Source organism: Citrus clementina, unplaced genomic scaffold (assembly GCF_000493195.1).
Source record: "Citrus clementina cultivar Clemenules unplaced genomic scaffold, Citrus_clementina_v1.0 scaffold_4, whole genome shotgun sequence".
In the NCBI taxonomy this organism is placed as follows: domain Eukaryota; kingdom Viridiplantae; phylum Streptophyta; class Magnoliopsida; order Sapindales; family Rutaceae; genus Citrus; species Citrus x clementina.
Genome location: NW_006262274.1, coordinates 14,946,731 through 14,973,803, shown reverse-complemented (window position 1 = coordinate 14,973,803; position 27,073 = coordinate 14,946,731). Strand labels below are relative to the sequence as shown.

General features: G+C 34.1%; 2 protein-coding genes, 2 long non-coding RNA genes, 4 other non-coding genes and 2 pseudogenes across 8 annotated transcripts; 9 read left to right on the top strand and 1 right to left on the bottom strand.

Moving 5' to 3' along the window:
• The first annotated feature begins 885 nt into the window (after positions 1-885).
• Positions 886-2,494, top strand: LOC112098957. Its single transcript, XR_002905998.1, has 3 exons — positions 886-940; positions 1,698-1,741; positions 2,287-2,494. It is a non-coding gene; the product is annotated as an uncharacterized LOC112098957 (long non-coding RNA).
• Positions 2,495-2,644: 150 nt separating this feature from the next.
• Positions 2,645-6,700, bottom strand: LOC18044280 (protein ORANGE, chloroplastic). Its single transcript, XM_006436998.2, has 8 exons — positions 6,204-6,700; positions 5,263-5,377; positions 4,620-4,736; positions 4,265-4,351; positions 3,715-3,791; positions 3,415-3,542; positions 3,027-3,163; positions 2,645-2,857 (listed from the first exon to the last, which is right to left on the bottom strand). The coding sequence occupies exons 1-8, from the start codon at positions 6,398-6,400 to the stop codon at positions 2,780-2,782; spliced, it is 936 nt and encodes a 311-aa protein (XP_006437061.1). The 5' UTR covers positions 6,401-6,700; the 3' UTR covers positions 2,645-2,779.
• Positions 6,701-10,289: 3,589 nt separating this feature from the next.
• LOC18044279 lies at positions 10,290-12,255 on the top strand. Its single transcript, XR_002905999.1, has 2 exons — positions 10,290-10,745; positions 12,035-12,255. It is a non-coding gene; the product is annotated as an uncharacterized LOC18044279 (long non-coding RNA).
• LOC112099398 lies at positions 10,472-10,574 on the top strand. Its single transcript, XR_002906202.1, has one exon. It is a non-coding gene; the product is annotated as a small nucleolar RNA Z107/R87 (small nucleolar RNA).
• On the top strand, positions 10,650-10,749 carry LOC112099424. The gene has a single exon (XR_002906226.1). It is a non-coding gene; the product is annotated as a small nucleolar RNA R30/Z108 (small nucleolar RNA).
• On the top strand, positions 10,843-10,935 carry LOC112099407. The gene has a single exon (XR_002906211.1). It is a non-coding gene; the product is annotated as a small nucleolar RNA snoR31 (small nucleolar RNA).
• Positions 11,393-11,489, top strand: LOC112099393. The gene has a single exon (XR_002906197.1). It is a non-coding gene; the product is annotated as a small nucleolar RNA snoR31/Z110/Z27 (small nucleolar RNA).
• A 2,745-nt stretch (positions 12,256-15,000) lies between the features above and the next one.
• Positions 15,001-16,679, top strand: LOC18044278 (3,9-dihydroxypterocarpan 6A-monooxygenase). Its single transcript, XM_006436996.1, has 2 exons — positions 15,001-15,915; positions 16,038-16,679. Exons 1-2 carry the CDS (start codon positions 15,001-15,003, stop codon positions 16,677-16,679), a joined length of 1,557 nt encoding a protein of 518 aa, XP_006437059.1.
• A 2,186-nt stretch (positions 16,680-18,865) lies between these two features.
• On the top strand, positions 18,866-20,573 carry LOC18044277 (annotated as a pseudogene).
• A 3,194-nt stretch (positions 20,574-23,767) lies between these two features.
• LOC18044276 lies at positions 23,768-25,420 on the top strand (annotated as a pseudogene).
• The last annotated feature ends 1,653 nt before the right edge of the window (positions 25,421-27,073 follow it).

Here is a 27,073-nt window from a genome sequence, read left to right as displayed (position 1 = left end):
ATTAATTTTAATTTTAATAATATAAATTAAAAATTATTAATACCAGCAACCCAAATGAAACATTATTATTAATAACATAGTACAAAATTAATATTTTCTAAGAATAAATTATTTGTTATTATTAATAATTATTAATATTAAATAAATATAATAATATTATATTTTCAAATAAAGATAGTATATAGTAATATTATTAATTCTCTAAGAATACAATAATATTATTTTTAAGTAATTTTAACTTGGTAAATTATTGTTTTTAACTAAATATAATAATACTATTTAAATAAATATGATATAATTTATTTTACTCTATTAAATTTAATAAAAGAAGGGTCACAAAAGAAAAGGTCGGAGTGGGCCCCATGAAAGTGGGAATCCCCCACCTCACTCCAAAAATGAGTGAACTCCACAAAGTGAAATTTCCACTCCTCTCTTAAAATATGTAAATAAACATTGAAATGGAAGGAATTTATATTCCTCAGTCCTCACTCCTACTTAAGTAAATAAACATAGCATAATATACAAATATCAACGCCCCAAGTGAGATGATGATATTGCCTCTGAAGAACAAGAATAGGCATGCTCAGTTCATATTCATTTATGTAAAGGAAGTTCCAAAAGACTCTTCCTCCAGACTAGTAATGACAAGGTAACACAAATAACGTTAAATAGGCCAAAAGAAACTACTTGTGCTCTTGGTAGGTCACCTTGTGGCACACAACATGTAATATCTCAAATCTCCTAAGGGTATTTAAGTCTTTTTAATTTTTAGTGATCATTTTTACCCTAGTATAAATAGAACAAGATGTCTTTTTCATTATAAGAGAGAGAGAGAAAAGAGAAAAGAAAAGAAAAAGAGAAGAAGAAAGTCTTCTTCTTATTAGTTCTGTCATAGGCAACACATGAGATCAATGTGTTATTGTTGGGAGAAGTTTTGGAGGTAAGTTTTAATCTTGGTTTTTACTAAATTGTTGTGGAGAAGTATGATTGCAATAGAAGTAGAAACCTACGATTTTACAGAAATATGCTGACAATGAATTATTACGAAAATCATAGTACTTTGTATAAATTGATTTTGATTCTGATTTTTGGGTATGTTAGACTAGACATCGTCTAGAATGTTTTGAAACTTGTTTCAAGTTAATCGGATAATATTTCCATTAATTATAATTTTTCAAATTCAAGTCTGAAAACCTGGAAATTTATGATTTTAGTGAATAACGTGAATTACGAAATTATTTTTACCATAGTTAGACTTCTTAAAAAATTATGAAATTTGGACCAATGATTTTTATATATGTCTAGTATGATTCTGGAAATTTTCATGATTTTATGATAAAGCAATAAATTGTTTTGTATTTGTAAAGCAAGTGTGTTCAAAACAGAAAACTGTTTGACAATATTGATGATGTCTGAAACGTGAATTATTTTCAATAGTTTTTGAAGGAATTATGTTATGAAATTTTTATCAATGAACTTTCAATGTGTCAGCATATGGTTTGTAAAATTTGAAATTCTTCCAATAAGAGAATAGTTTATTAAAAATCGAAGAAGTATGGACTGTTATGTTTTAAGGGCCGATTATTGAGAACATTTGAGGTTTGGCTTTTGAGTTGTTTAAATTGAAATATTTGAGGACATTAGAGTTTATGATTGAGATTTGATTATATCTTATGAGGCGTTATTGATGATTTTAGGTTGATGGTATCAGTACGCATTTGTTACATGAGGATGCCAAGAGGTAAGTAAACTAGACTTTAAAACGAATCACACTAAATAATATATATGTTTGACTTGTGTGAAAAACCTATTTTGATATGTACAAATATGAATTTATATGTGTCTGCTCATGTGTTTATGTGATGTGTTGTTATGTAATGGGCGTATGTATGTACATGGGCATATGTATGTGTGATGGTTCATTCGCATGAACACGAAAATGCATTGAGTTTTCTATGAATGAGCAAGTGGATTTTAGCAAACGAAATTTCTGTTTTATGAGATTTTGCATTGGGGGCCACCTCTTGAGGGCCAGAGGGCCAGAGCGCCGCAAAGTGCCACGCACAGCACAAAGTGCCACATTGCAGGATACGTATTTCATCGAAAGAAAATGAGAAAGTTTGAAAGCGACAAAAAGAGATTTTTATGAATTTATTTTACAGTATTTCCAAAAGATCATGACATATCATCCATTGCATTATGTATAAGTATGTATGTATTTTCCATATAAAAAAAAACTAATTTGCTTACTGGGTTTTGTACTCATTATAGTTTATTGTGATTCAGTTTCCAGAAGTCAGGATTGATTCGTGATGAGTGAGAAAATGGATTTGAATTGAGGATAGTAGATGGTTTGGTTAAGTTTTTAAGTTATTCCGCTGGCTTTTGTATTTGAGGCTCGAATTTTATCGATTGTAAAGAGTTATTTAAATTCATATGTGAGTTGTGGACATATTTGCCCTTAGATTTCGGATTGGGGTGTTACACAACATATCTCATTTTCTTGGGTGAAGCAAGCACATCCATCCACTAGAATTTAATTGTATCATTTACTCAAAGGAAGTGACTTCTTTTTGCATAAAAAATTTCTCTTCAAAGTGCAAAACTACAATGTCATCCGCCACAAAGTTTCGAACACGGTTTATTGGCACCTATATATGTTCATGATTATCTTGATTTGTTTATATATACAGAGAATTGGTTATCTTCACAGAAAGAACTTGCGACAACTTCATATGTGAGTTGTACAGAAAATAAAGATTAAATAGCTAATGCACCTTTAATCGAAGGGGTCAATCCGTGGATCATGTTCACTTGCCATTGCCATTCCCGTACAGAGGCATGTAGGGCACATCACCTGCAAAGTATAAGAAATGATAAAAAAAAAAAAATGAATTCTGAGAATTTGTGCGCCAAAAGCATGCATATACAGTACCAATTACAACTAATGTATTTGAAAAAGAAGTGTAAAATAATTCTGTAAATGAATCCCATGTTCAAAATATTTCATTAGGTGTCCATCCAACCTTTCCAGATCCTGAACAGTTTGAACATCTTTCTGTTTTTGGTGCAGATAGAGGCTGATCTCCACCATTAACTGTTGAGACTGGTTCAATAAGAACAAGAGATCCAGTATTCGAGCACCGTGCACAAGCGAGATATCCTGCATTTATCAGGTCAAATACGAAGAAAAACACAGTAAGAAAGATTTCCTTTCTCGACAATTGGATGAATGTATGAATCCTTTACAGACAAAGAAGCCAATGTGGATATACTCAACAAATATCTATCTGTAGCCAAAGTGAACACAGAATCATGGTAGCATAACTGCAGAGTGCCGAAGGTCTAGCAGAAAGGTTTGTTAGAAATAGACATTAACGGCCTAGAAAATAGAGGATAGATTCAAGAAAATACCTGTTCCAAGACAGTATTTGCATCTTTTTTGTTCCTGCTGCTTCACATTGTTTACTTCAACTATCATCAAGGCTGAAATCACCCCAACTGCTCCTCCAGAGAATGATGCAACTATAGGGTCAACCTGACTGAAATTTGCAGCAGCAAGTATGGTGAGTATCAAATCATAGCATCTCCAAAATTTCATCATATTCTAAGAGAAAGAACCATCATGGAAGAGAGTGGACTGTATTTTATTCAACAAGCAAGCTGCAAGCCGGTAACAGTGCGACTAGAGATGGATGATTGTATAATCAATACCTCAATTGCATTGGTAAATGCACACTCTGGATAAAATCTGCATATGATGTGCCCCCTATACCCAGCTTAAGCTCCAACTGAGATGCAAAACAAAAGCCAAATTGTGTTAAGAATATGGAACTCATCTCCATCAACATATCTTCAATTGCTCACTAATCATTGGATATTGACTAAATTTTGAGCAATTTCTCTTCGGCAGCAACTATGTACTAACTCAGGAGGACTCAAGAATCAGCTAATTATATTTTTTAGAAAATGTCTTCCTCTGTAAGAGAGAACTTAACAGTTAACACTTGAGCATGATATTATTCTCTCCCTTAATTTGTCCTCCAAGTTTGCACATCTTGCACCAGTCATTTGGCACCTTTCATTCCTCAAGTTATCCACTACGTTCCTTGTTAAGAGAAGTAAATTATTGACTAGGTTCCTTATCAAGAAAAGTAATTTAAGAAGAAATTTTTTTCTTCTAGTCGACTGATTGATGGAGAGATGGGCATCTCAAAAATCACAGGTAATCTGATAATAGCAGCTAAATGTATAAATAACTCACAGAGGGTGCTAGAAGGCCACCAAAAAGAATAACCCCAGCAATGAGAGAAAAACAAGTTGCATAGTACACCTTCAAATTCGCTGCACTCTGAAAGCAAGCATTGAAATCATTAATCAATTAACATGCAGTCAACATCTTCAAGGAGAAGATGTACCTAATTTAGCCAGCTAATATTGCAAGAGTCAATAACAAAGGGAAAAGGAAGTACACTTAATTTCAACTAAACAAAATTTAACTACTGACTCATGTAATTACAATAAAGAATACTAGCATTAACTTGGGAAACAAAATATGGATAGAAAAAGGAACACTCACATTGCATGCCGGAAAAAAATAAATAAATAAAAACACTAACCAAAGGAGGCAAGAACGGGATGAATGACGGAAAACTAGGAAGTTCGTTGTCTTGTTCTTCTTTGGAAATACCAAGTTCAGCATTTTTAATTCTCTGTTGTATCCTCAGCCTGCGAACCTACGCTCATTTGAGAACAAAGATAAGCGCTAAGGCAATGTCATAAAAAATGTACGTTAGAATTGAATCTAAATGTAAATTAAAGCTAAATGTAAATTAAAGCTAAGAGTAAATGTTTCTGCATGTACTATAAAGATGGAGCATAGAAAGGGGAACGTAAAGTTATGCCGGAGAAGAGATACCATACATGTTAATAAACATTCAAAAACCAAGAACTGATAAACTACAACCATAATATATTATCCTAACTGTGTGGATTAGCATCATATATTTCCAGCAGAACCACTACCACAATACATTAAACCTTGTATGAACAACTGCCTATAAATAAAATCAGCTTAGGAATTGTATTTTGCAATACATGTAGCCTTGATATTCACACATGAATCTGGTTTAAGTTGTTTAAAAGTTGTCATGAGTGCATTGTCATTCCTAGCAAAGACAGTGGATAAACTCTCCTATGGTATAATAATGTTGTCCTCCTTGACAAAAGACATTAACAGCCAGCAAAATATCATAAGCTCACCTCTTCCATATGCAGGAAAATTTTATTCCGCCGACTTCGAATATTATCGTGTATTTCTTGCAGTTCCATCTTGGCAAAGTCCTGCACTGTTTCAGGACCTTCTATGATGCAAAATCTGCATTCAAAATCACAAAACAAGTATATAAAAAGCTTTCCATTGGATTTTTTTGAGACACCTAAGACATATCTAATTTTTGCATGCCAATTATAAGTCAAGCCATGCATTGCTCTCTTGCCCCACCACCAAAGAAAAAAATGGGGAAGTTTCTTGTTCAGTGTGATATGCAATCCACAAGAAAGATTAGTATAAAGGAATTGTTATTGAGTGATCTCAAAACAGTTGGAAAGTTACTTTCAAAGTATCCTCTTACCATGCATCCCTTCATCTCTAATTTTGGTATTATATACTCATTTCTTATTCCAAATAGACGTGCATATTTTAAGTATTGATATCCTTTGCATGTACCTATGGCAGTTCAAGCCAAAGCACTTATTGAGAAACGGCACCGCACTCAAGAGTCGTGCAACATGTGATTCATCAAGTGGATGATATATTGAATTTTCACAAATTTTCAATAAAATCTATTACACCTTTTGGGATGAATAACTGTATATGATAACTCTTTGAAAAATTCTCAAATCAAACTCCCTCCCAGGAGTATTTACACTGTTCTAGCGCCAATTTTCGCCTGTTTGCCATTTGACCAACCAAATTCTAAATTCAACTTCAACATCACAATTTGATGCGCTCAGTACAAATACCAGCAAGAAAAATAACAGTTAACACCAATAACAAACATGTAGCCATCACTCTGTGATCGCTTCACAGGAGTCATATGTAATTTTTTTTTTTTAAAAAGTTATATTGCAGTATGTTATTTGAAAAATTCGCATCATCCGAACAGATAAAACATCAATCATACATAAAAGAGAGAGATTACCCGGCGGCGTTTTTATCAGCGGACTCGGCGTCGATCGACGGAGCAAAAGAAGAAGATTCAGGCTCCGACGCTCTACATCGCCAATTCGAATTAAGCCGGCGAAATCTAGAGTTGCCGCCGTGGTAATTGTACGGAATCAGCGGTTTTTTAGCTGGATACAAACCGGCCAAAACGCGGCCGCCGCAACACATCAACATCGTGAATTGAATGAATATCTATTTATTATATTATGTTTATTGCTCTGCAGAGCATATGAACAAGGGAGTGGGGGAGTTTAATAAAAGACAAGCATCGCAGAGCGCAGGCGTTGAAACGTCGAGGCATTTTGGTTTCGGAATCCCATTATTATTTTTCTTTATTTAATTCTTTATTTTATTATGGTGGGAAAAATATCGTTGGTGTTTGCTACGTGGAAGGTAGGTATTGGCGGTTTTTTTTTTTTTTTTTATCAATTGAAATTTGAGAATGGAGCTTTGTCTGTTCCGCCTTGGTGGTTTTTTACCGGGAAAATCTATGGCTGCCTTCGCAACTGGTATGTTTTAAGAAATAAAATTGAATAACTTTTAAATAAAAATAAATAAATAAATTCTCCGGATGTGAGATGTCCCCATTTTAATTAATAACTAATTAGAATTTGTGATCTCATATTCTTTTTGGAATTAGTGTTTCTTCAGTGACTCTCGATAACGGTTTGAACATTTTATTTAGAATTTCGTACTCTTTTTGGTGATTACCACATTTTTTTAAGATATTAGTAGAAGAGACTCACTCTTAAAATTAAATCTTAATTTCGTTTGTCATAAAATTTTATGTGCGTGTAAATTAATTGAGTTGATAAATTATTATGTTGAAAACAAGAGATATTAATTTCAAACCTAGCTAGCAAAATATATCGATTTGAAAGCAAGAGTTGCAATTGAATTTAGTTCGCATGGGTTGCGGTTAGTAGGGGTGGCAAAAAAGCTCAGGCCGGCCCAGGCCCGGCCAAGCTCAGCCCAGGCCCGGCCAAGCCCAGCCCAGGTCCGCGGGCTCGGCCCGCAGGGGGTGGGCCTGGATATGGGCCTAAAAATTATGAAGCCCGCATATGTTGGGCTTGGACAAGGGCTTAGCAAGTCCGGGCTTTTTAAATTTATGAATAAAAAATAAATTTAATTTAAATAAAAAGAAAAAAATCAAAATATTAAATTAGTTTAATTTTTTATATTAGTATTTGTTATTTTATTAGGTTGTATTGCTAATATTTAATGTATTTGACTATTATTCTATTTATATATTATATTATTATCTTTAATTTAAATATTTTTCTTAATTTAAAAAATATTTTATAATTAATTTAAAAAGCCCGAGCCCGCCCCAGACCCGTCTAAGCCCGGCCCAGGCCCGGCCCGAGTTCGGCCCGTCCAACTTGGACGGGCTTTTGAAGGGCCTGGACATCGTTTAACTAATGTGGGCTTGGGCCTGGGCTTTGAAAAGCCCGGCCCAAGCCCACAATTTGCCATCCCTAGCAGTTAGGCTAAATTAAGAAAAAGAATACATTATTTTTGTCTCTACACGTGTGGTAATGTTTCTCCTTACTTAGGTAGTGTTTGTTTTTTATCTTAAATCTAAATGAGTCTGAATGCATCTAAATACGAAAATCTAAATGACATGTTTGTTTTTCTTTTTTAAATATCTGAATATAAGTGGCATCTTGTTTGTTTTTATAATAAAAAACATCTTAAACTTAGTTATTTGACATTTATGTTCTTGTAAATTAAAACAAAAAAAAAGGATTAGATTTTATAGTTTAGAAAATAAGTTATTTTACTGAGATATTTTTAGAATATAATATTTACTTGTCATTCAGACTTTTTTTCATTCTGATAAAAGTCACAAAAGTTTCTTTTTTCTATTCAGATGTAAATATCTAAAAATCAGACATAAGTTCTAAAAAACAAACAAACAAATTTTAGAAAATGTCTGAAATTAATAAAATTTCAAATTTAAGACATTTGACAAATAACCTCTTAATGTAGCCACTATTTTTTTAAGTAGATTTCTAAAAGGGCGAGACTATTTGCACTCTAAAAATCACCCTGAACACTTTTGTTTTAATAAAATAATTTATTACAAAATTACCCATCATATAAATTACTATTAAGGACAATTTATTTATGAGTCAATACAACTTAATTACTTTAAACACTCATATGATACACTCATTATTTAACATATAATCTTTTTATATCTAACATGTTAAAAAATAATTCATTGGAACATGCAGCAAATCAATATTTTTAAATAATTTTGAAGACAAAATATTTTTAAGACTTACAATTTTCAAGAAATAAAATAAACTGAAATTATTGCAAAGGTGTTCATGCTTTTTGTCTTTGATCTATAAATAAATAAAAGCACTTTAGGTTGCAATTTGATTTTCAATTATTATTGGGGTAGTGAAAGTCCATACTTCTTGATCTTAAAGAATTTATAGGTGCAAAAATTAATGTGGAATACATTCTTTAATTAACGAAAACTAATAAATAAAATTATTTTAAAAAATTTGTTTAAAACTTGACTTAATTCTACTGTTGCAAGTTATGTTATATGTATTAAAAGAATTTTCTTTGAGTGTGCTAAATATTTTTATTGGTGTTTTGAGTAAATTAATTTAAATGATTTAAGTAGGGATTTTTAGCATTTTAAAGAGTATACGAAGTAAAAATTAATTTTTCAAATTTATTACATGAGTGTATAGAGTAATAGAGTGTTCAGAATAATTTTTAGAGTACAAATAACTGTATCCTTTCCAAATTGAAATTCAAAATAAGTTACAACACAGTTGTTGGCACATTTCTAATACTACACCCCATACTTTATAAAATGAAATTGAAGAGATAAAAAAAAAAAAAAAATCATATTTTTAGTTAAAAATAAAGAGACCCTTAAAATTTAGTTCTTAATTAAACATTTAAGTCGTGTACGAAGTATTTATTATATTCTTAATTAGCATCCAAGTAATGTGTCACATTAATTGTCTTATGTGAGATGTGCTCGAAACCTTTGAAGTTTAACTTCTAATTAGATATTTAATATTACTGATGGATGTAATTTAATAAGGCGAAAAGATAGGTAAAAATTAAGGTGGCGTTTGTTTTTTAACTTAATGACTTAAAGTGACTTAACTCAATTAATTAAGTTAATTAGAGATGTTTGTTTTTATAACTTAATGAGACTTTTTAGATAATTTTGACTTAATAAAATAAGCTAATTTTTTTTAGTTTTTTACTTAATGGAGAAATCTGAATTAAGTCAATTATTTGCTAATGTCAAAAATATCTCTGTTTTATAATTTATTTTTCATGTCTATCCCAAAACTCACCTATAGATATTTGCCCCACATAAAAATATCCCTGTTTTTTCTTTCTTATATTATATATGATAAAATTTGAAATTTATGGTATTTTATATATTAAAATTCTAAAATAATTATGTATTCACTTGAATATAGTTTTACTTATAAATGTTAAAATATTGTGGTATTTAATATATTATTTATTTGGCATTCAAATTTAATAAGGATACAAATGTAAAAGTACATATTTTCAGCTTTTTAAGTTGAAAAAAACAAACAACTTAATACTTATTTTTCGAGATTCAGACGAAAAAATAAACATATTATTCAGATTCAGACATTCAGACCTATTCAGAATTCAGACTAATTCAGGTCTATTCAGATTTCAGACAAAAAAACAAACGCCACCTAAGTCAACTTACCCCAACTCACAAGTAATTTTTCATAACTCTTTAATTATTTAATTGACAATAATTGAATTATTAAAAAAAAATTTATAAGTCGAGTTCAGTTACATTTACTTAACAAGGCTCAAAAAAATAACATCAGAACTGATTAGAGAATGCTTATCTATTTTTTTTTATTTTTTTTTCAAACAAGGTCATTAAAAGCTGGGGGTTTAAAGCCGGGTCGGATCGAAGACCCGGATATGCAGTTAATCCGGAACACCCGGTTGAGTCCTCAATAAAACCCTAGGGTTTCATACATCGCACTCCTATATAAATTCATAACACCCCCCCACCCTTCTGTAGTCGCCTCAGTTTTCCCTCTCCTCCATCAATCAAGTTCACGGTTTCATATCATTCATTGCTCTCTCTGTTTCGTTTTTCATGTTAAATTATTATTATTATTTTGGTATTGTCCAGTTTTTTTCAAACTCGTTTCACTAAAATTGAATTATCAATCAACTACACGATTTAAAAAAATAAAAAAAGATCGCGGTGATGACTCAGTAAAATTCAAGCTCAACAGACCGGAATGCAGGCTTCTCTTTTCGAGAACTTTGCGTGTCGACAACCCCGCTGAACTGAGCGATCTCTCACTTTCCATTTTTTATTTTCAATTTTATTTTCTTAAAAAAATATTTTACTAGGGGAAAAATTAGGTAAAGAAGGGATTACGATGAGGATTCACAGCTCCCTCTTCCGAAATTTATTGAAGAAATTGGCTGGCAGAATCGAACCTACGACTTTTATTGCCACCACTGAGTAATCTTCTTTACTTTTGATTTTACCACTTTTTTTCTTTTTTAAAAAATTATGACCATCTCGATTTTGTCTTAATTTAATTACAATTATGCTTTTGTGGATGAGGATGAAGCTACAATCTTATAATCCAACACTTGATCTGAGATATTCATTATCAAATGAAGCTTTAAGTATTTGCTTCTGAATCTGCTTTTCAGTTTTTGCTCCTTCATTGATAATTGTATCCACTATTCCTGAAGACTAAAATTATATATTTTTGCAAAATTTTGCCATGATTTCTGGTTGGTGATGAGATGTCATGTCGAATAAAGCTGTGAGATTATCATTTTTCATTGGTGTACAAATTTAATGGATTTTTGAAATCTATTGGTGCTCTTTTGTTTAGGACACACGTTGCTCTAAAATTCATTTAGACTTTGGTTATCTAAAGATAGGTAGATTTAGTTAATAGGATTATAACAACATCTATAACCATGTTAGCTAGTTCTATCTATCTTTTGAAATTCCATGTTTACTTGAATTTTGTTAATAGAATTGACATTTGGATAAGTGTTAATCAGATGAAATGTCTTTGTAACCAATGCATTAATTCTGTAATTTGTTCTCAGTTTTTAATGGCCAGAGGGTTATTACAGTTTATAAACTGTGTCATCATGTGATGAAATGAGGAAAAATCTTAGGACACCTTCCTACACGGCATTCATTTGCTGTGGATGAGAAGAAAGTTTCCATTCTGATGGTGATCTTGTCTAGTGAGGGAATTCATTTATTTTGAACTACAATGTGTGAATGGCCTTGGTCAGTTTTTATTTTTATTTTTAAATAAATTTATTTTTTAAATATTGATAAATTTAAAGTGGGTTAAATTAACTACACTTGGATTTATTAATATTTTAAAGGTAAATTTATTTTAAAATAAAATAAAATAGTAAAAAGTCAAATAATGAAAAATAATGGGTATTACATCTGTATGAAATGCAATGCAATGACATTATCCTCATTCTTACTTGTATGAAATCTTATTAGTTGGGAGCTCTTAAGTTAAATTTAATGTAATTTATTACTACTCACTTGAATAGTGTGTGGTGTGTGACTCACGCACTGTTCATGTGAGTGGTGTAAGATACATGTAACTTAGCATTTGCCATCTTATTAACTGTGGTCTGTCTGTTTTTATGATTTGATTGGACGCTGATACAATGATAAGTACCTTTAACAAAAGTTTGTGTTCCTTGATGTGTGCCATTCTACTCACTCCTTATTCTTTATATATTGTCTTTTATTTACAGGTTATTGATTACTTCCTACATGAGTACTTGTATCCATAATATATTTGACTGTATAGACGGTGGATTTCTTTGTATTTTTATGATTGTATCCGTTTCATCTATTGTTATTTGTTTTGTTATCACACTCATTATTGAGATAGGGATAGCCTGATAGGATATATTGTTTGAACAGTTGTAGCAGATTTTATAATCAACTGATTGAACAAGCATTGTGTTACTACTAATTCAAAATCTTGTACTTTTTTAGTTCCTTAAATGTACAAACTAAGATAATATTTTAAGAGCACTGCTAAATGGTGGGAGAGATGAGAGAGGGATGGCAGAAACAGCAGCATGTGCTGCTGTTTTTGTGCCTACTTTGTTCATCCGTTTTATTATTTAAAAAATTAAAAAATAGTAAAAAATTAATTCATTTGTTCTCTGGTTAGGGAGAGGGAAAATGTTAAATATTATTTAAAAAAATAAAAAAATAAAAAATTAATTCATTTGTTCTTAGAGAGAAAAAATATTTATTATTCAAGGAGAGGCAATATGTTAAAGGAAAATGCTAAACTTCGGGAAGGTTGAGAGAACTTAGAGAGAAATGGCAGCTTGTGCTGCCAATAAGTGAAAAAACAAGCGTATTAAATATTAATTTTTTTTTCTTTTTCACAATTCTTTTCTGAATTGCTTTTTGTCTTTCATGTGGGGTTCTTACTTACTTTTTGTTGAGTATTTCATAAAAGAGTTGTGAAAGAGAAGAATGAAAAACTGATATTTAATACGTTTGCTTTTTCATGTGGGGGCCAAGGGCATTACTCATTTTTCATTCTTAATGAAAAATGTTTGTTTCTCTCGGGGTTCTCTTAGCATTCATGACGTTTAGCAGCACTCTATGTTTAATGTGATGTAGTGTTTGAGTGTTGAGGATGAGGATAAGCTGCTTTTGTATTTTCTCTCGATTGTCCTTTGAATTTTTTTATTTTTCATTTTTTAAATAAGAAAATGAAGAGAGAGGGGGCATATTTCTATGGTCCGTCTCTCATCTTTCTCGTCGTTTAGTATTTTTCATATTTTAATTTTTTAAAATATTTTTTTGGCTATAATGAATTATGTACTATTACATTTTCTAATTTTCACATGCATGCACTTAAAAATATCATTTTTATTTCGGTGTGGCCATTGGCACTCTTAACAAATATTTTCTATTTATTGTAAGTTAACAATTTCAAATTTAAATTGATTATTAGCCAGCTTATTCCATGAGTCTGTGCAATAGTTAGAAGTTTATTTTTCTTAACTGATTATTTTTCATATTATTTCATGAGTATGTGGAATAATTAGAAGTTTATTTACAAGTAAACTAAAGTAATTGGGAATATTGAATTGAAATTATTTAATACTCATAATCAAATTAAACTACTTCTCTCACGATTGTGGGGAAGGATAGGAGTATTTGTGTGCATTATTCGATGTTGATATATATAAATTTTTTTTTTGGGTTTCCCATTCAAAACATTTTATAGATGCACACTTTTTATGAAGGTGATTTTCTTCTAAATGTTCTAAAAATAGATCAGAAAATGAAAATAGCAAACCCGCTACATTGCACACAGATGCAAATGTAGTCTTCTATTTTATTTTAATTTGTACTTGAATCATGATGCTTATTAGTAACTGGTGACTCATGAATTAATATATAATGCAGAATATTTTTCTTCTGTGTGTGTGTATCTTGTGTATTTAGTTGGATGCAATTCAACTTTGCTCTCAAGTTTTTTTTTTGGTCAAGAATTGCTTTAAATAATACAAAAAAAGCAGCATCAACTTGCATTGATTGCTTGAGGGGTCCAGAATATAAATCAATGGAAGTTGGAGTGGTCCATAAACATATGATGTGGGTTTTAGTTTGTGACCATTTGTGCAGCCAACAAACTAAGACGAGATGCTGCAGTTAAAAAAATGAATTCGTACATCTTTTGTGAAAGAAAGCAACTGAAAATTGGACGGGATGACATGTTAAAGAAGTTGACGGGGATGAGAACCGATTGAAAAGCAAGGGGGAAAAAAAAAGAGCGTAAAATTTAAAGTATGATGGGTGCGATAACAACATTTGCATAACATTTCTAGGGCAAGATTAAAAAATAGTGATTATCTCCAACTATGATCAAAGCTTAAGGCTATAATCGTCAATATCATGCATTTGCATAACATTTCTAGGGCAGATCTAATTGCACTTTAATAGACATTTTAATACAAAAAATACAATTAAGATTAAAACAAACTTCACTAGAAGCACTTTCCATCTTTTAAAAATTTAATATATTCTCACCAATGGGCCTTTGGTCCAGTGCGAGAACCCTTGTATTTATAATAATGAGTGCAAGGGTTCGAGCTTCCATAAAAATATTTATGTGGTTTATTTATAATCCTCCCTCAATTATCAAATAATTGAGTGAAGCCAGTCTATTCCTTACGAAATGTGAGTGGAGTGGACAGTCCTCGAATATTTGAGAGAGTTTGAAGAATTTGGGCAGCGCTTCAGAGGAGTACATGTCATGAAAAAGGTCACAATTATAAAATCTGTTTGTAAATATTAATTGTAATACCTACAGTTCTGTATAACAGTATTAAAAAAAAATTTAATATATTCTCTTATAATTTGAACTTTAGTGTTCCATGTTACATTTTAAGGTGGAAATAACTTGTTCTACATGAAATAGTTATAGTCCAATTATCATAAAACATTATAATTATTCTTAAATGAAGCCAAGTACCCACCTCAAGCATAAGAAACAACTTTTCTAAAACTTACATTTTAGGCTAAGTTTTGAATGGTTGCATGAATAAATAATTAAAAGAACTTGAAAAAAGTAATTATTATTCTAAAATATGCATCTCTATTGTTATTTAAACACATAGCAAGCTCAACTTTATATCTTAGCTACAATTTTTTTTCTTTTTTTTTGTTTTGGCATTTTTGAGCCATGGCTGGCATGCAAGATGCTGTACTTCTCCTCATCTGTGTAGCCTCCATCATCTTGGTTCGAGCCATCTTCGCCAAAACTCAAACCAGGGCTCGCCTCCCGCCGAGCCCACGCCGGTTACCAATCATAGGACACATGCACCTCCTCGGTCCAGTCCTCCCCAAAGCCTTTCACAATCTTTCAACCCGCAATGGCCCCTTAGTCCACTTCTTCATCGGCTCAAAGCCCTGCGTGCTTGCGTCCTCCCCTGAAATGGCCAAAGAATTTCTCAAAACCAACGAATCAATTTTCATGAACAGGCCCAAAACGGCCAATCTTGATTACATCACGTATGGCTCATCTGATTTCGCCACCGTGCATTATGGCCCTTACTGGAAGTTCATCAAGAAGCTCTGCATGACTGAGCTTCTCGGCAGAAGGACCCTGGACCAGCTCCGACCCGTTAGAGAAGAAGAAACCAAGCGGTTTTTAAGGCTAATGCTGAAGAAAGCTGAGCTTGGAGAGGCCGTGAACTTTGGAGGGGAGCTTATGAGGTTGACAAATAATGTAATATCGAGGATGACCTTAGGGCAGAGGTGTTCTGATAGTGAAGATGAAGCTGGTGAAGTGAGGAAGTTGGTGAAGGAGTTGAATGTGCTTGGAGCCAAGTTCAATCTTTCGGATACCATCTGGTTGTTCAAGAATTTTGACTTGCAGCTGGGGTTAAAGAAGCAGCTTAAGGATGCTCGCGACAGGTATGATGTTATGATGGAGAGGATCATCAAGGAGCATGAAGATGAGAGGATGAAGAGGAAGGAGAGTGGTGATGGCGAAGGTGAAATTGTCAAGGATTTGCTAGATATTTTGTTGGATATTTATGAAGATGAGAATGCGGAGATGAGATTGACTAGAGAAAACATTAAAGCCTTCGTCATGGTAATGTTAAATTTTAATCGTACGCTGTTATAAATGCACACGTGACACAAAATCATTAAATTCTATACGGATTTGGCATGTTAGTGATATTAACATTTGAATAATTTCTTGTGTTTTAACAGAATATTTTTGGGGCTGGAACTGATACGTCTTCAATTACAGTAGAATGGGGACTAGCAGAGCTAATTAACAAACCGGAAGTGATGGAGAAAGCAAGACAAGAGATTGATTCTGTTGTTGGCAAAAGTAGAATTGTGGAGGAATCAGACATTCCTAGCCTTCCCTATATGCAAGCCGTGGTGAAAGAGATACTAAGACTTCACCCAACTGGACCGTTAGTCGTGAGAGAGTCATCCGAAGACTGTACAATTGCTGATTACAGGATTCCAGCAAAGACCAGGCTGTTTGTTAACTTGTGGTCCCTCGGAAGGGACCCTAACCATTGGGAGAAACCACTTGAGTTCAGGCCGGAGAGGTTTCTAAGCAAGGAGTGGAGCGCAAAGAGCCAGTTTTTGGATGTCAGGGGACAGTACTTTCATATGATTCCATTTGGGAGTGGAAGAAGAAGCTGCCCTGGAGCTACTCTGGCATTACAGTTTGTTCCCACCACACTTGCTGCTATAATTCAGTGTTTTGAATTGAAAGTTGGTGATGGAGGGAATGGAGCTGTTGACATGGAAGAGGGTCCTGGACTCACTCTTCCCAGGGCTCATTCCCTTGTCTGTACTCCAGTGGCTAGGCTCAGTCCATTCCCATCAATCTGATTGTGCTCCTGTTGTATGGTTCATTTGAATTTGATGTAGTGTACGTCTCATGGTTGAAGCATAATGGCAGTTGATAATAATGTAAATACAGTGTGATATGAAAAACAGAGAGCCAAGCTCAGTGTATTTTGTGTTACTTCTATGCTCTTAATGTGCCATTTGTCACTGAGATTTCGGAACAAGGAGTTTCTTTGGATCTTATCCCAGCAAGTTCTTATTTTCAGATCAGCTGCGAAAGCCTGAATTATTGTGCTTCTAGCTGGAGCGCCAAGCTACAGGTTCTAGTTCTGAAATGCCGACCGATGACATAACTGATTCAGAACAAGAAACTTTGGCAATTTAGTCCAAACGCTTTTACCAAATTAGTTATTTATTAGCTTTCATCAGTTTTATATTTTAATTGCCAACATTTCTCACCATTCAAACTAATAAATAATGAATTTGAAAAATCTCTAGATATACAATACGAAATTATAAATATCAAGCATTTTTTTACAGGATACAATAAAAAAATATAGACCTACTTCCTCAGTACAACATAACACAGAAACCACAAATGACACCAGGAAAGCAAGAAACAGAGCAAAGCAAAGCTAAAGAACAAGGTCCGACCAGGCATTTTCAAGCGTAGCTGAAGCATTTTCTTGATCAATTGATAGGATATGAACCATCGTCAAATTCTGAATGATAAATATATTAACAATAATGCTATAGCTACTCGTATATTAATCACAGCTTTACAATTATATATAAAATACATTTGTGTAACTGTCCATGAAAATCCGACATTATTTTAGCAGTATCAATAGGTAGCTTGTCAAACAAGAAACATAATGCTTGTATGTAACCAAACCGTATCTAAGCCCCCTAATCTACAGGCAAAGATTGAGTAATTGTATGTACAAAACCTCCTGGTCGAAATAGGTTTTCAAATTACGCACAATGAGAAATTCATTTTCCTTGTTATACAAGTTATTTTATCATGGGAATGAAAACCTAACAATTTATTTTATTTTTCTGAATTTTACAGAATATTTGTTCAGCCAGTAGCGACCCACCTAATATAACTATAGAAAGGGCACTAGCAGAGCTTATCAATCACCAGGACATAACGAAAAAAGCAAGAGAATAGATTGATTCTGTAGTCGGAAGGAGCAGACTAGTGGAAGAATCAGATATCAAAAACCTTCCCCATCTCCAAGCTACATTCAAAGAAGCACTTTGGCTTCACCCCCTACTGGCCCAATGGCCATAAGAGAATCAACTGAAACCTTCAACCAATGGCCATGGGAGTCCTATACAACCCATTTCCACATTTTGTGATATCGTACCTTATCATCAATCTATCAAACTCTTGAACCAAAATCCTTTAACCCAAAAGAAGAAGAAGAAATAATAATAATAAGATGAAGAATCAGGTGACAAATTCATGAATCAAGTTTGAAAACCTATGAATGATGAATGTACCACATTGCATCAGACGACAGGGAAACGCCCAGTGGTTTTAGGAAGTCGTTAGTCCACCGAAGCCGTCTCTTTTTCCGTTAATTTAGATGCTTGACCATAGCTTGACTAATGAATGTATCACTTTACCCCTAATGTAATCTAATGTTAATCAAAGTACCAGCTTACATCATTCTCATATATTAGTTGCTAACAACTTTCGTTATTATACATGCAAGCGAAGAGAGATTGATATTAATTACTAGAATAATAATTTATGTTGCAAACATTTGGCCTGAGTTTTAACTTTAGTTCACAAGAAAACTAGGAGAAGAATGATAATCGAGAGGATCAGACGAAATTAATATACTGAGGGCATAAGCAGTAGCATACAAACAAATTAGGTAAAAGGACATTATCATTTACCAAATCTTGCCGACCCAGGACATCTGATTGGAAGAAATACCTACTTTAACAAATTCAATGGATAAGATATGGAACATTGTGCAATTTTAAAATGATAAATATATTAATCACAGATTACGATTATAAATTGTATTCGTTTGGGTGGCTGTCCAAAGAAAAGTCTAAGACATTATTTTGGCAGTATTAGTAGGTAGCTTTCAAACGAGAAAAATGCAATGCTTGTAAGCAAAACCATATCTAAAGCCCCAAGTCTACAAGTCAAAGACTCAGTTATTTCTCAAATTATTTGCTTCAATTTCCTTAATAAAACCTCTTTTCACTTTTTGCCTTCAAAAAGAATCAAACATGGCTGATTTGCAGGGTTTCTTTTTACCTTTCATTATTTGTCTAGTTTCCTTGCTCGTGGTACAAGCGATCTTCAGAAGAACCAGGATACAGTCTCGACTTCCACCAAGCCCAACCGCACTGCCAATCATTGGACATCTTCATCTTCTTGCTCCAATTCCTCACCAAGCCATTTACAAACTTTCAAGCCGCTATGGACCTTTGATTCATTTCTTCCTTGGATCAGTCCCCTGTGTTGTTGCTTGCTCCTCAGAAATAGCAAAAGAGTTACTCAAAACCCACGAAAACGCTTTCAGCAGCCGTCCAAAGATGCTTGCTGTTGACTACCTTACATATGGTTCAGCTGGTTTCATCTTTACTCCTTACGGACCTTATTGGAAGTTCATGAAGAAGTTATGTATGTCTGAACTTCTTGGTGCAAGAACACTGAACCAGCTCCTTCCAGTCCGGTCAGAAGAGATAAGACGGTTTATACAGATGGTGCTAACAAAAGCAAATGCTAAAGAGGCGGTTGATGTTGGATTAGAGATCAACCGGTTAACAAATCACATAATGTCAAGAATGACTATGAGTCAAAGATGTTCTGACAATGAAGCTGATGAAGTGAGGGAGTTGGTGCAATCTATATTACAGCTTTGTGGTAAATTTAATCTGGCTGATTGTTTTTGGTTCTGTAAGAACTTAGACTTGCAGGGGTTCGGCAAAAAGACCAATGAAGCTCGTAAAACATTTGATGCAATGATGGAGAGAATTATAAAAGAGCATGAAGAAACAAGGAAGCTTAATAAGGAAACTAGTGGAGATGATGCACCAAAGGATTTACTTGACATTCTACTAACTATATCAGAAGATGAGAGCTCAGAAGTTAAGTTGACGAGGGAAAACATAAAGGCCTTCATTCTGGTAAATAGTCTTTGGCACCTCTGCGTGAACTTATTATTATCCAAAATTTCCCTGATTCACTACTAGCAGAACTATAATCACGAGATGAAAATATAATAATTATTTTTTCATTGCACAGGATATGTTTTCAGCTGGCATGGATACAACTGCTGTTACTATAGAATGGGCGCTGGCGGAACTAATTAATCACCCAGATATCATGAATAAAGCAAGAGGAGAGATTGACGTTGTAGTCGGAAAAAAACAGATTAGTAGACGAATCAGATATTAGCAACCTCCCTTACTTTCAAGCCATAGTAAAGGAGACACTTCGGCTTCACCCCACTGGCCCAATGATCGTGAGAGAGTCAATTGAAAGCTGTACCATCAATGGCTATGAGATTCCGGCAAAGACCAGAGTGTTCATTAATGTGTGGGCAATAGGCAGGGACCCGAACCACTGGGAAAAGCCACTTGAATTCCACCCTGAAAGGTTCATTGGTGAAGATGGAAAGACCCAGTTGGATGTCAGGGGCCAGCATTATCATTATATTCCATTTGGTAGTGGAAGAAGAGCCTGCCCCGGAATCTCTTTGGCACTACATATGGTTCAGACAACCCTTGCTACTATGATTCAGTGCTTTGATTGGAAGGTTAATGGAGGAGATGGCGCTACAGTTGACATGGAAGAAGCCCCTGGCCTAACTCTTCCGAGGGCTTGTCCGTTAATTTGTGTTCCGCTCACTAGGCTTAATCCATTTCCATCATTGGAATGATTGCATTCAACAATAATGTAAATGCGCCATGATGTAAGAGTATAGAACTTGATCAATTACAAATATCAAACACATTAGAAACCAAACATGCATGATGCAAGGACCTTACTGGTTGTAAAAATGGAATCAATATCTAAAGCAATAAGATATATGTGAGTTTAAACTTCACTGCAGTATAATTAATCACGATTCAATAAGATATATGTCATGAGTAAATTGTTTATATAATATGTTGGGAACTTGTCCAGACAAGTAATGTAATAGTTGTAACAATATTTCTCAAGTCTACAAGGTAAAAGACACAGAAATTTCTTCTCCCTAAAGCCAACACAGCTTCCCTTGCTCTTATATAAATACCTTCCTAAGATAAACAACTTAATCTGACAGCAAGCATGGCTATGATCCAAAGATATTTATAAAGAAACTTGTTTTCATTTCTTAAATAAAACATTATACACTAAGAGTTATTTATAGATGCAGAGGTTACATTTTTTCAAAGATTACATATGTGAATACGGAAGGAAATGTGTCAATCTGTTCGGCGTGGATCGTGTCTTTGACAAGTGCAAATTATCCATTTGACAAGTGCGGATTATGTCTTTGAAAACTTCCTTCAATGCCGTTTTATTTGACATTCTCAACACTCCCCCTCAAGCTGGTGCATAGATGTCTTGCATACCCAGCTTGTCTAGGAGTTTTGTAAATGTCCTGCTTGAAATGGCCTTCGTTAAAATATCTGCAAGTTGATCTTCTGATCGAATTTTTGATAGTTCTAAGATTTTTTCATCTAATTTCTCCTTGATGAAAAATCTATCTACCTCGACATGTTTTGTTCGATCGTGTTGAACTGGGTTATGAGCAATATCTCGTGCAGCTTTGTTGTCACAGTATAGTTGTATTAGTTGTTGTGATGGATAGCCCAAATCGTTTAAGATAAAGCTTATCCATAGCCTTTCACATACCCCAAGGGCCATGACTCGATATTCTGCTTCAGCGCTCGAACGGGCAATGACATGTTGTTTCTTGCTTCTCCATGTGACAAGGTTGCCTCCCACAAAGGTAAAGTATCCTGAAGTAGAGCGTCTATCACTAACTGACCCGGCCCAATCTGCATCAGTATAAACTTCTATGTTGCTGTAATCCTCATTTTTGGAAAATATGATTCCTTTTCCTAGATTTGTCTTCAGGTACCTCAGGATCCGCATTACTACTTTCATGTGTTGTTCTCTGGGATTATGCATAAATTGACTTACAACACTCAATGCATAAGGAAGATCTGGCCTTGTGTGGGACAAGTACATCAATCTTCCAATCAGAATTTGATATCTTCCTTTGTCTATTGGAACTTGGTCTGAGGTAATACAAAACTTCAGTCCTTCTTCTATTGGGGTGTCAATAGGCTGACAAGCTGTCATTCCCGTTTCGTGCAATAGATCTAAGGCATATTTCCTTTGAGACAGAAAGATTCCTCCCTTAGATCGAGAAACCTCAATTCCAAGAAAGTATTTTAAGGCTCCTAAATCCTTCATCTCAAACTCTCTCAACAAGTACTTTTGAAGAGCCCCTCTTTCTTCCTCGTCATTGCCTGTAACTACCATATTATCCACATAGACAATAAGGGCAATCATTTTACCTTGTCGTTTTTTAATGAACAAGGTATTATCTGAATTGCTTTGGTTATACCCAAAAAGAACCATAGCCTTTGTGAAATTCCCGAACCATGCTCTTGGAGATTGCTTCAACCCGTGCAATGATTTCTTCAATTTGCATACTTTTTGATTGAGTCGTTCTGGTCCACTGCATCCTGGTGGCAGATCCATATAAATTTCTTTAGACAGGTCTCCATGGAGGAAAGCATTCTTTAAATCGAACTGTTGCACTGGCCAATCCAAGTTGACTGCTAATGAACATAAGTTACGAATAGTATTAATTTTTGCTACCGGTGCAAATGTATCGGTATAATCTATCCCGTAGGTCTAGGTGTAACCCTTAGCTACGAGTCTTGCTTTGTATTATTCAATAGAGCCATCTGCTTTATACTTTATAGTGTAGATCCATCAGCCACCCACTGGTTTCTTTCCTTGTGGAAGATCAACTAGTTCCCATGTTTGATTTTTCTGAAGAGATCTTATTTCGTCATTCATAGCCGCTTTCCACTTTGGGTCTTTTAAGGCTTCCTGTACACTGTTAGGAATAAATACAGTAGATAATTGATTCACAAATGACTGATTTGATTCTGATAAGCGATAGTTAGACACAAAATGACTCATAGGGTATTTGACTCTACTAGAGAAGTCAGGCTCATATATGGGTTTAGGGACACCTCTATTTTGACGCTTGGGAAGAATTCTTTTGATTGGACTTGTGGTAGGAACATCCTCTGCAGACGATCTTTAGATATGAACTTGACTAGAGAACACATAAAGGCTCTCATCAGGGTAAATACTCTTTGACCCATGTGTACTTTTTTCGTTTCTTTTAAATATCACAAGTGAAGTAAGATTTTTCTGCATTGCCCAGGATTTTATTTTCAGCTAGGACAATTCATCTGCTATTACTAATGCACACTGGCAGAAATAATCAATCACCCAGATGTGATTGGAGAAAGCAAGAGAAGAGACTGATATTGTAATAGGAGAAAACAGACCATAGTCAAAGAAACACTGAGGCTTCACCCTGAAGCCACCCCTTTGATCATAAGAGAGTCAAATGCATAACTGTACCATGAATGGCTATTGAGATTCCAAAAAAGATCAGAGTGTTCATTAACGCGTCGGCTATAGTCAGGGACCCAAACCACCGAGAGAATCCACTAGAGTTCCTGTATAAGAGGTTTGTTGGTGAAATGGAAAAGAGTAAGTTGACCGGAATCAAAGCAAAACTTGTGTTTAAAATTCGGTTGACTAAAATGAACGCTGGACCATTTGCATACAAACAAGTTAAGACAAGGAATAAACTTTAAAATAAGATTCAGCAAATAGTAGTCCAACTAATATCAATAAAGAAAACAAGTTTCCTTCATACAAATAAAGCAATTTCCGGAACAATAGATGAAACCCAACATTTGAAGCAACAGCGGCAAAGACTTTGTAACCGTTCAAAGAATCTCTCTGGACATTTTCTCATCCGTTACACTTACACCAAATTAATTATATAAACCGCACCTTAGGACCAACAGCTCAAACTCAGTTTGTTTTTCCAATAAGAGCTATATACATGGCTGATTTCAGTGGCTACATTATACTTTTCCTTATATGGCTAGTCTCCATGATTTTGGTCCGAACAATTTTAGGAAGAAGTAAGATCACATCCAATCTTCCACCAAGTCCACTGGCATTACCAATCATTGGACGTCTCCATCTCCTTGGCCCAATACCTCACCAAGCTCTTCACAAACTCTCCATGATGGACCCTTGATTCATTTTTTCCTTGGCACAGTCTCTTGTATTGTTGCTTGCTCCCCTGAAACAGCAAAAGAGATCCTCAAAACCCATGAAACTTCTTTCTGTGACCGCCCCATTTCGGCTACTGTTGACTACCTTACATATGGCTCGGCTGATTTCGCATTTGCGCCTTATGGACCACACTGGAAGTTCATGAAGAAAATATGCATGACTCAACTTCTTGGTGGCCAAACACTGAACCAATTTATCCCCATTAAGTCTGAAGAAATAAAGCGATTTATGCAGCTCATGCTGAAGAAAGCAAAAGCAAGTGAGGCAGTTGATGTTGGAAGAGAGCTTATACGGCTAACAAATAACGTGATGCCAAGAATGACTATGGGCCAAATATGTTCTAATAATGAAGAAGAAGCCGATGAGGTGATGAATTTGGTGCTATCCATATTTGAGTTTAGTGGTAAATTTAACTTGGCAGACTGTATTTGGTTCTGTAAGAACTTAGATTTGCAGGGATTTGGCAAGAAGATGAAGGAAGCTCGAAAGAGATTTGATACAATGATGGAGAGAATTATAAAGGAGCACGAAGAAACGAGGAAGACTAATAAGGAAACTGGTAGAGATGATGCACCAAATGATTTACTTGACATTCTACTAACAGTTTCAGAAGATGAAAGCTCAGAAATTAAGTTGACAAGGGAAAACGTAAAGGCCTTCTTCATGGTAAGAAGTCTTTGACACTATGCATGAGCTTTTATCATCCATATCTCTCCGATTTACTAGTTTCTGAACAGCTTATAATGTATTGCACAGAATATATTTTCAGGTGGCACCGATACGTCTGCTATCACTACAGAATGGGCGCTAGCAGAGCTAATTAATCACCTAGATATCATGAACAAAGCAAAAGAAGAGATCGATGTTGTAGCAGGAAAAAACAGATTGGTAGAAGAATCAATATCGCCAACCTCCCTTACCTCCAAGCTTTAGTAAAGGAAACACTTCGGCTTCACCCTGCTGGCCCAATGTCCGTAAGAGAATCAACTGAAAACTGCACCATCAATGGCTACGAGATTCTGGCAAAGACCAGAGTGTTCATTAACGTGTGGTCCATAGGCAGGGACCCGAAACACTGGGAAGCCCCACTTGAATTCCGCCCCGAAAGGTTCATTGCAGAAGATGGGAAGAGCCAGTTGGCTGTCAGGGGACAACATTATCATTTTATACCGTTCGGGAGTGGAAGAAGAGCCTGCCCTGGAATCTCGTTAGCACTACACATGGTTCATTCAACACTTGCTGCTATGATTCAGTGCTTTGATTGGAAGGTTAATGGAGGAGATGGCGCTACAGTTGACATGGAAGAAGCGCCTGGCCTAACTCTTCCGAGGGCTCATCCGTTAATTTGTGTCCCGGCCGCCAGGCTTAATCCATTTCTCTCATTGGAATGACTGGAGCAGTCAGCAATAATGTAAATGCACCATGATGCTAAAGACCACAGAGCAAAATCCGGTGTATTTTGTTCTTGTGTTTCTGTCAGGTTCAAAATTAAAAAACTCAGGTTATAATTAAAGAATTGGTTTACAAATTCATGAATCAATATCCAGGCTTTCCCTATCGTCCGACTCAAAGGCTTACATCAGGATTTGAAAGGACAACAACTACGAAAATTTTAAATGCATGAAAAACGTGGCAACGAGGAAAAATCCTAAAAGCTTTCGCTGATTATTCAAGAGTATTAAGCTTATATCAGGCTTATTTTTTTATTGCTAACGACACAAATATATATATAAAATGGGTGATTGAAAAGAATAAGGACTTGCACGGTAAAAATTATAAAATATATTTAGATAAAATTAAAAACCAACCTAAACAAACGGCGTTTGTTTTATATTCATGTTGTCGACGTTTGTCAAACGTTAGCTGAATCTGTCAAATAGCATATTAAATATTCGTACTGAAAGAGCTCGAATACTATGGCCTATGAAAACATTGTCAATGACAAACAAAATGATGTGTAAAAATAAAAATAAAAATAAAAATAAATTTGAGAAAAACTTGTAAATTATATTCTTAAAAGGAACATTTTGTCGTGAGCTTTTCACCCTATATCTTTAGGATTCCTGAGCTGATGTATGTCCTATATGCCATTAATCTATTTTACTAGTGAAGTTGAAAGCTTAAATTAAAGTGAATATTATTTGATGGAATCTTTTAAATTGACATTATATATACATAGAGCGAGCTACCTATTAGGGGTTTTTAATCATATTAAACTTAGGGATAAAATAAATACAAAAAAACACAAATTTTGATATATTAAGGACAAAATATATTACATTGAAGTTCGCTATTTTCTATTTTTTAACTCATTCCTGACTTTGATATGGTCAGGTATTCTTAATTGGAATACACACACAAACACACACTATTAAACTGTGCGGTATAAATAGATTATTATTTTTTAATGTAATATAAAGCCGCACGGTTTAACGGTATGTTTACATAAAAAAATTAGAATGTATATGGTATATAAAAACACGGACACATTGTTAAGCTGTGTGACTTAATAAATTTAATTTTTAATGCATTATATAATCGTGTGGTTTAATAACATTAATAACTGACTCTGTTAGACTGTATAGCTTAACAGCATGTCTGCATAAAAAAAAAAAATGAGTGCACCCACATTAAAAAAAGACTACATATATTGTGTTAAATGGGCATGTTTTATGTATATTTAAAAGATTGAATTAGGGTGGTAGTTGTTAAAGAATGTGCTGAATCTGCTGATGATGTACAAGATGCTATTAGTGAATAACGATGTGAAAAGTAAAGGACAAAAGGAGTATACATTCCCAATGAGATACTTAGGTTGAATAATACGAAAAATAATGCGAACTATTGGTTTTGACAATCTTTCTATACCTAAAACTTAAATAACTTCAATTTATCAAAAACAAAGGAAAACTCAGATTATTTTACATAATAAAATGCATTTGGTTAAAATTAAAATAATGAAAAAAAAGATGCTTAAATTTGACATCTAAAAGAATATTAATCCAATAAATTTATTCTGAAATACAAAAATTGAACGATTTTTTATGTGTAATAAACTTGAAAAGGA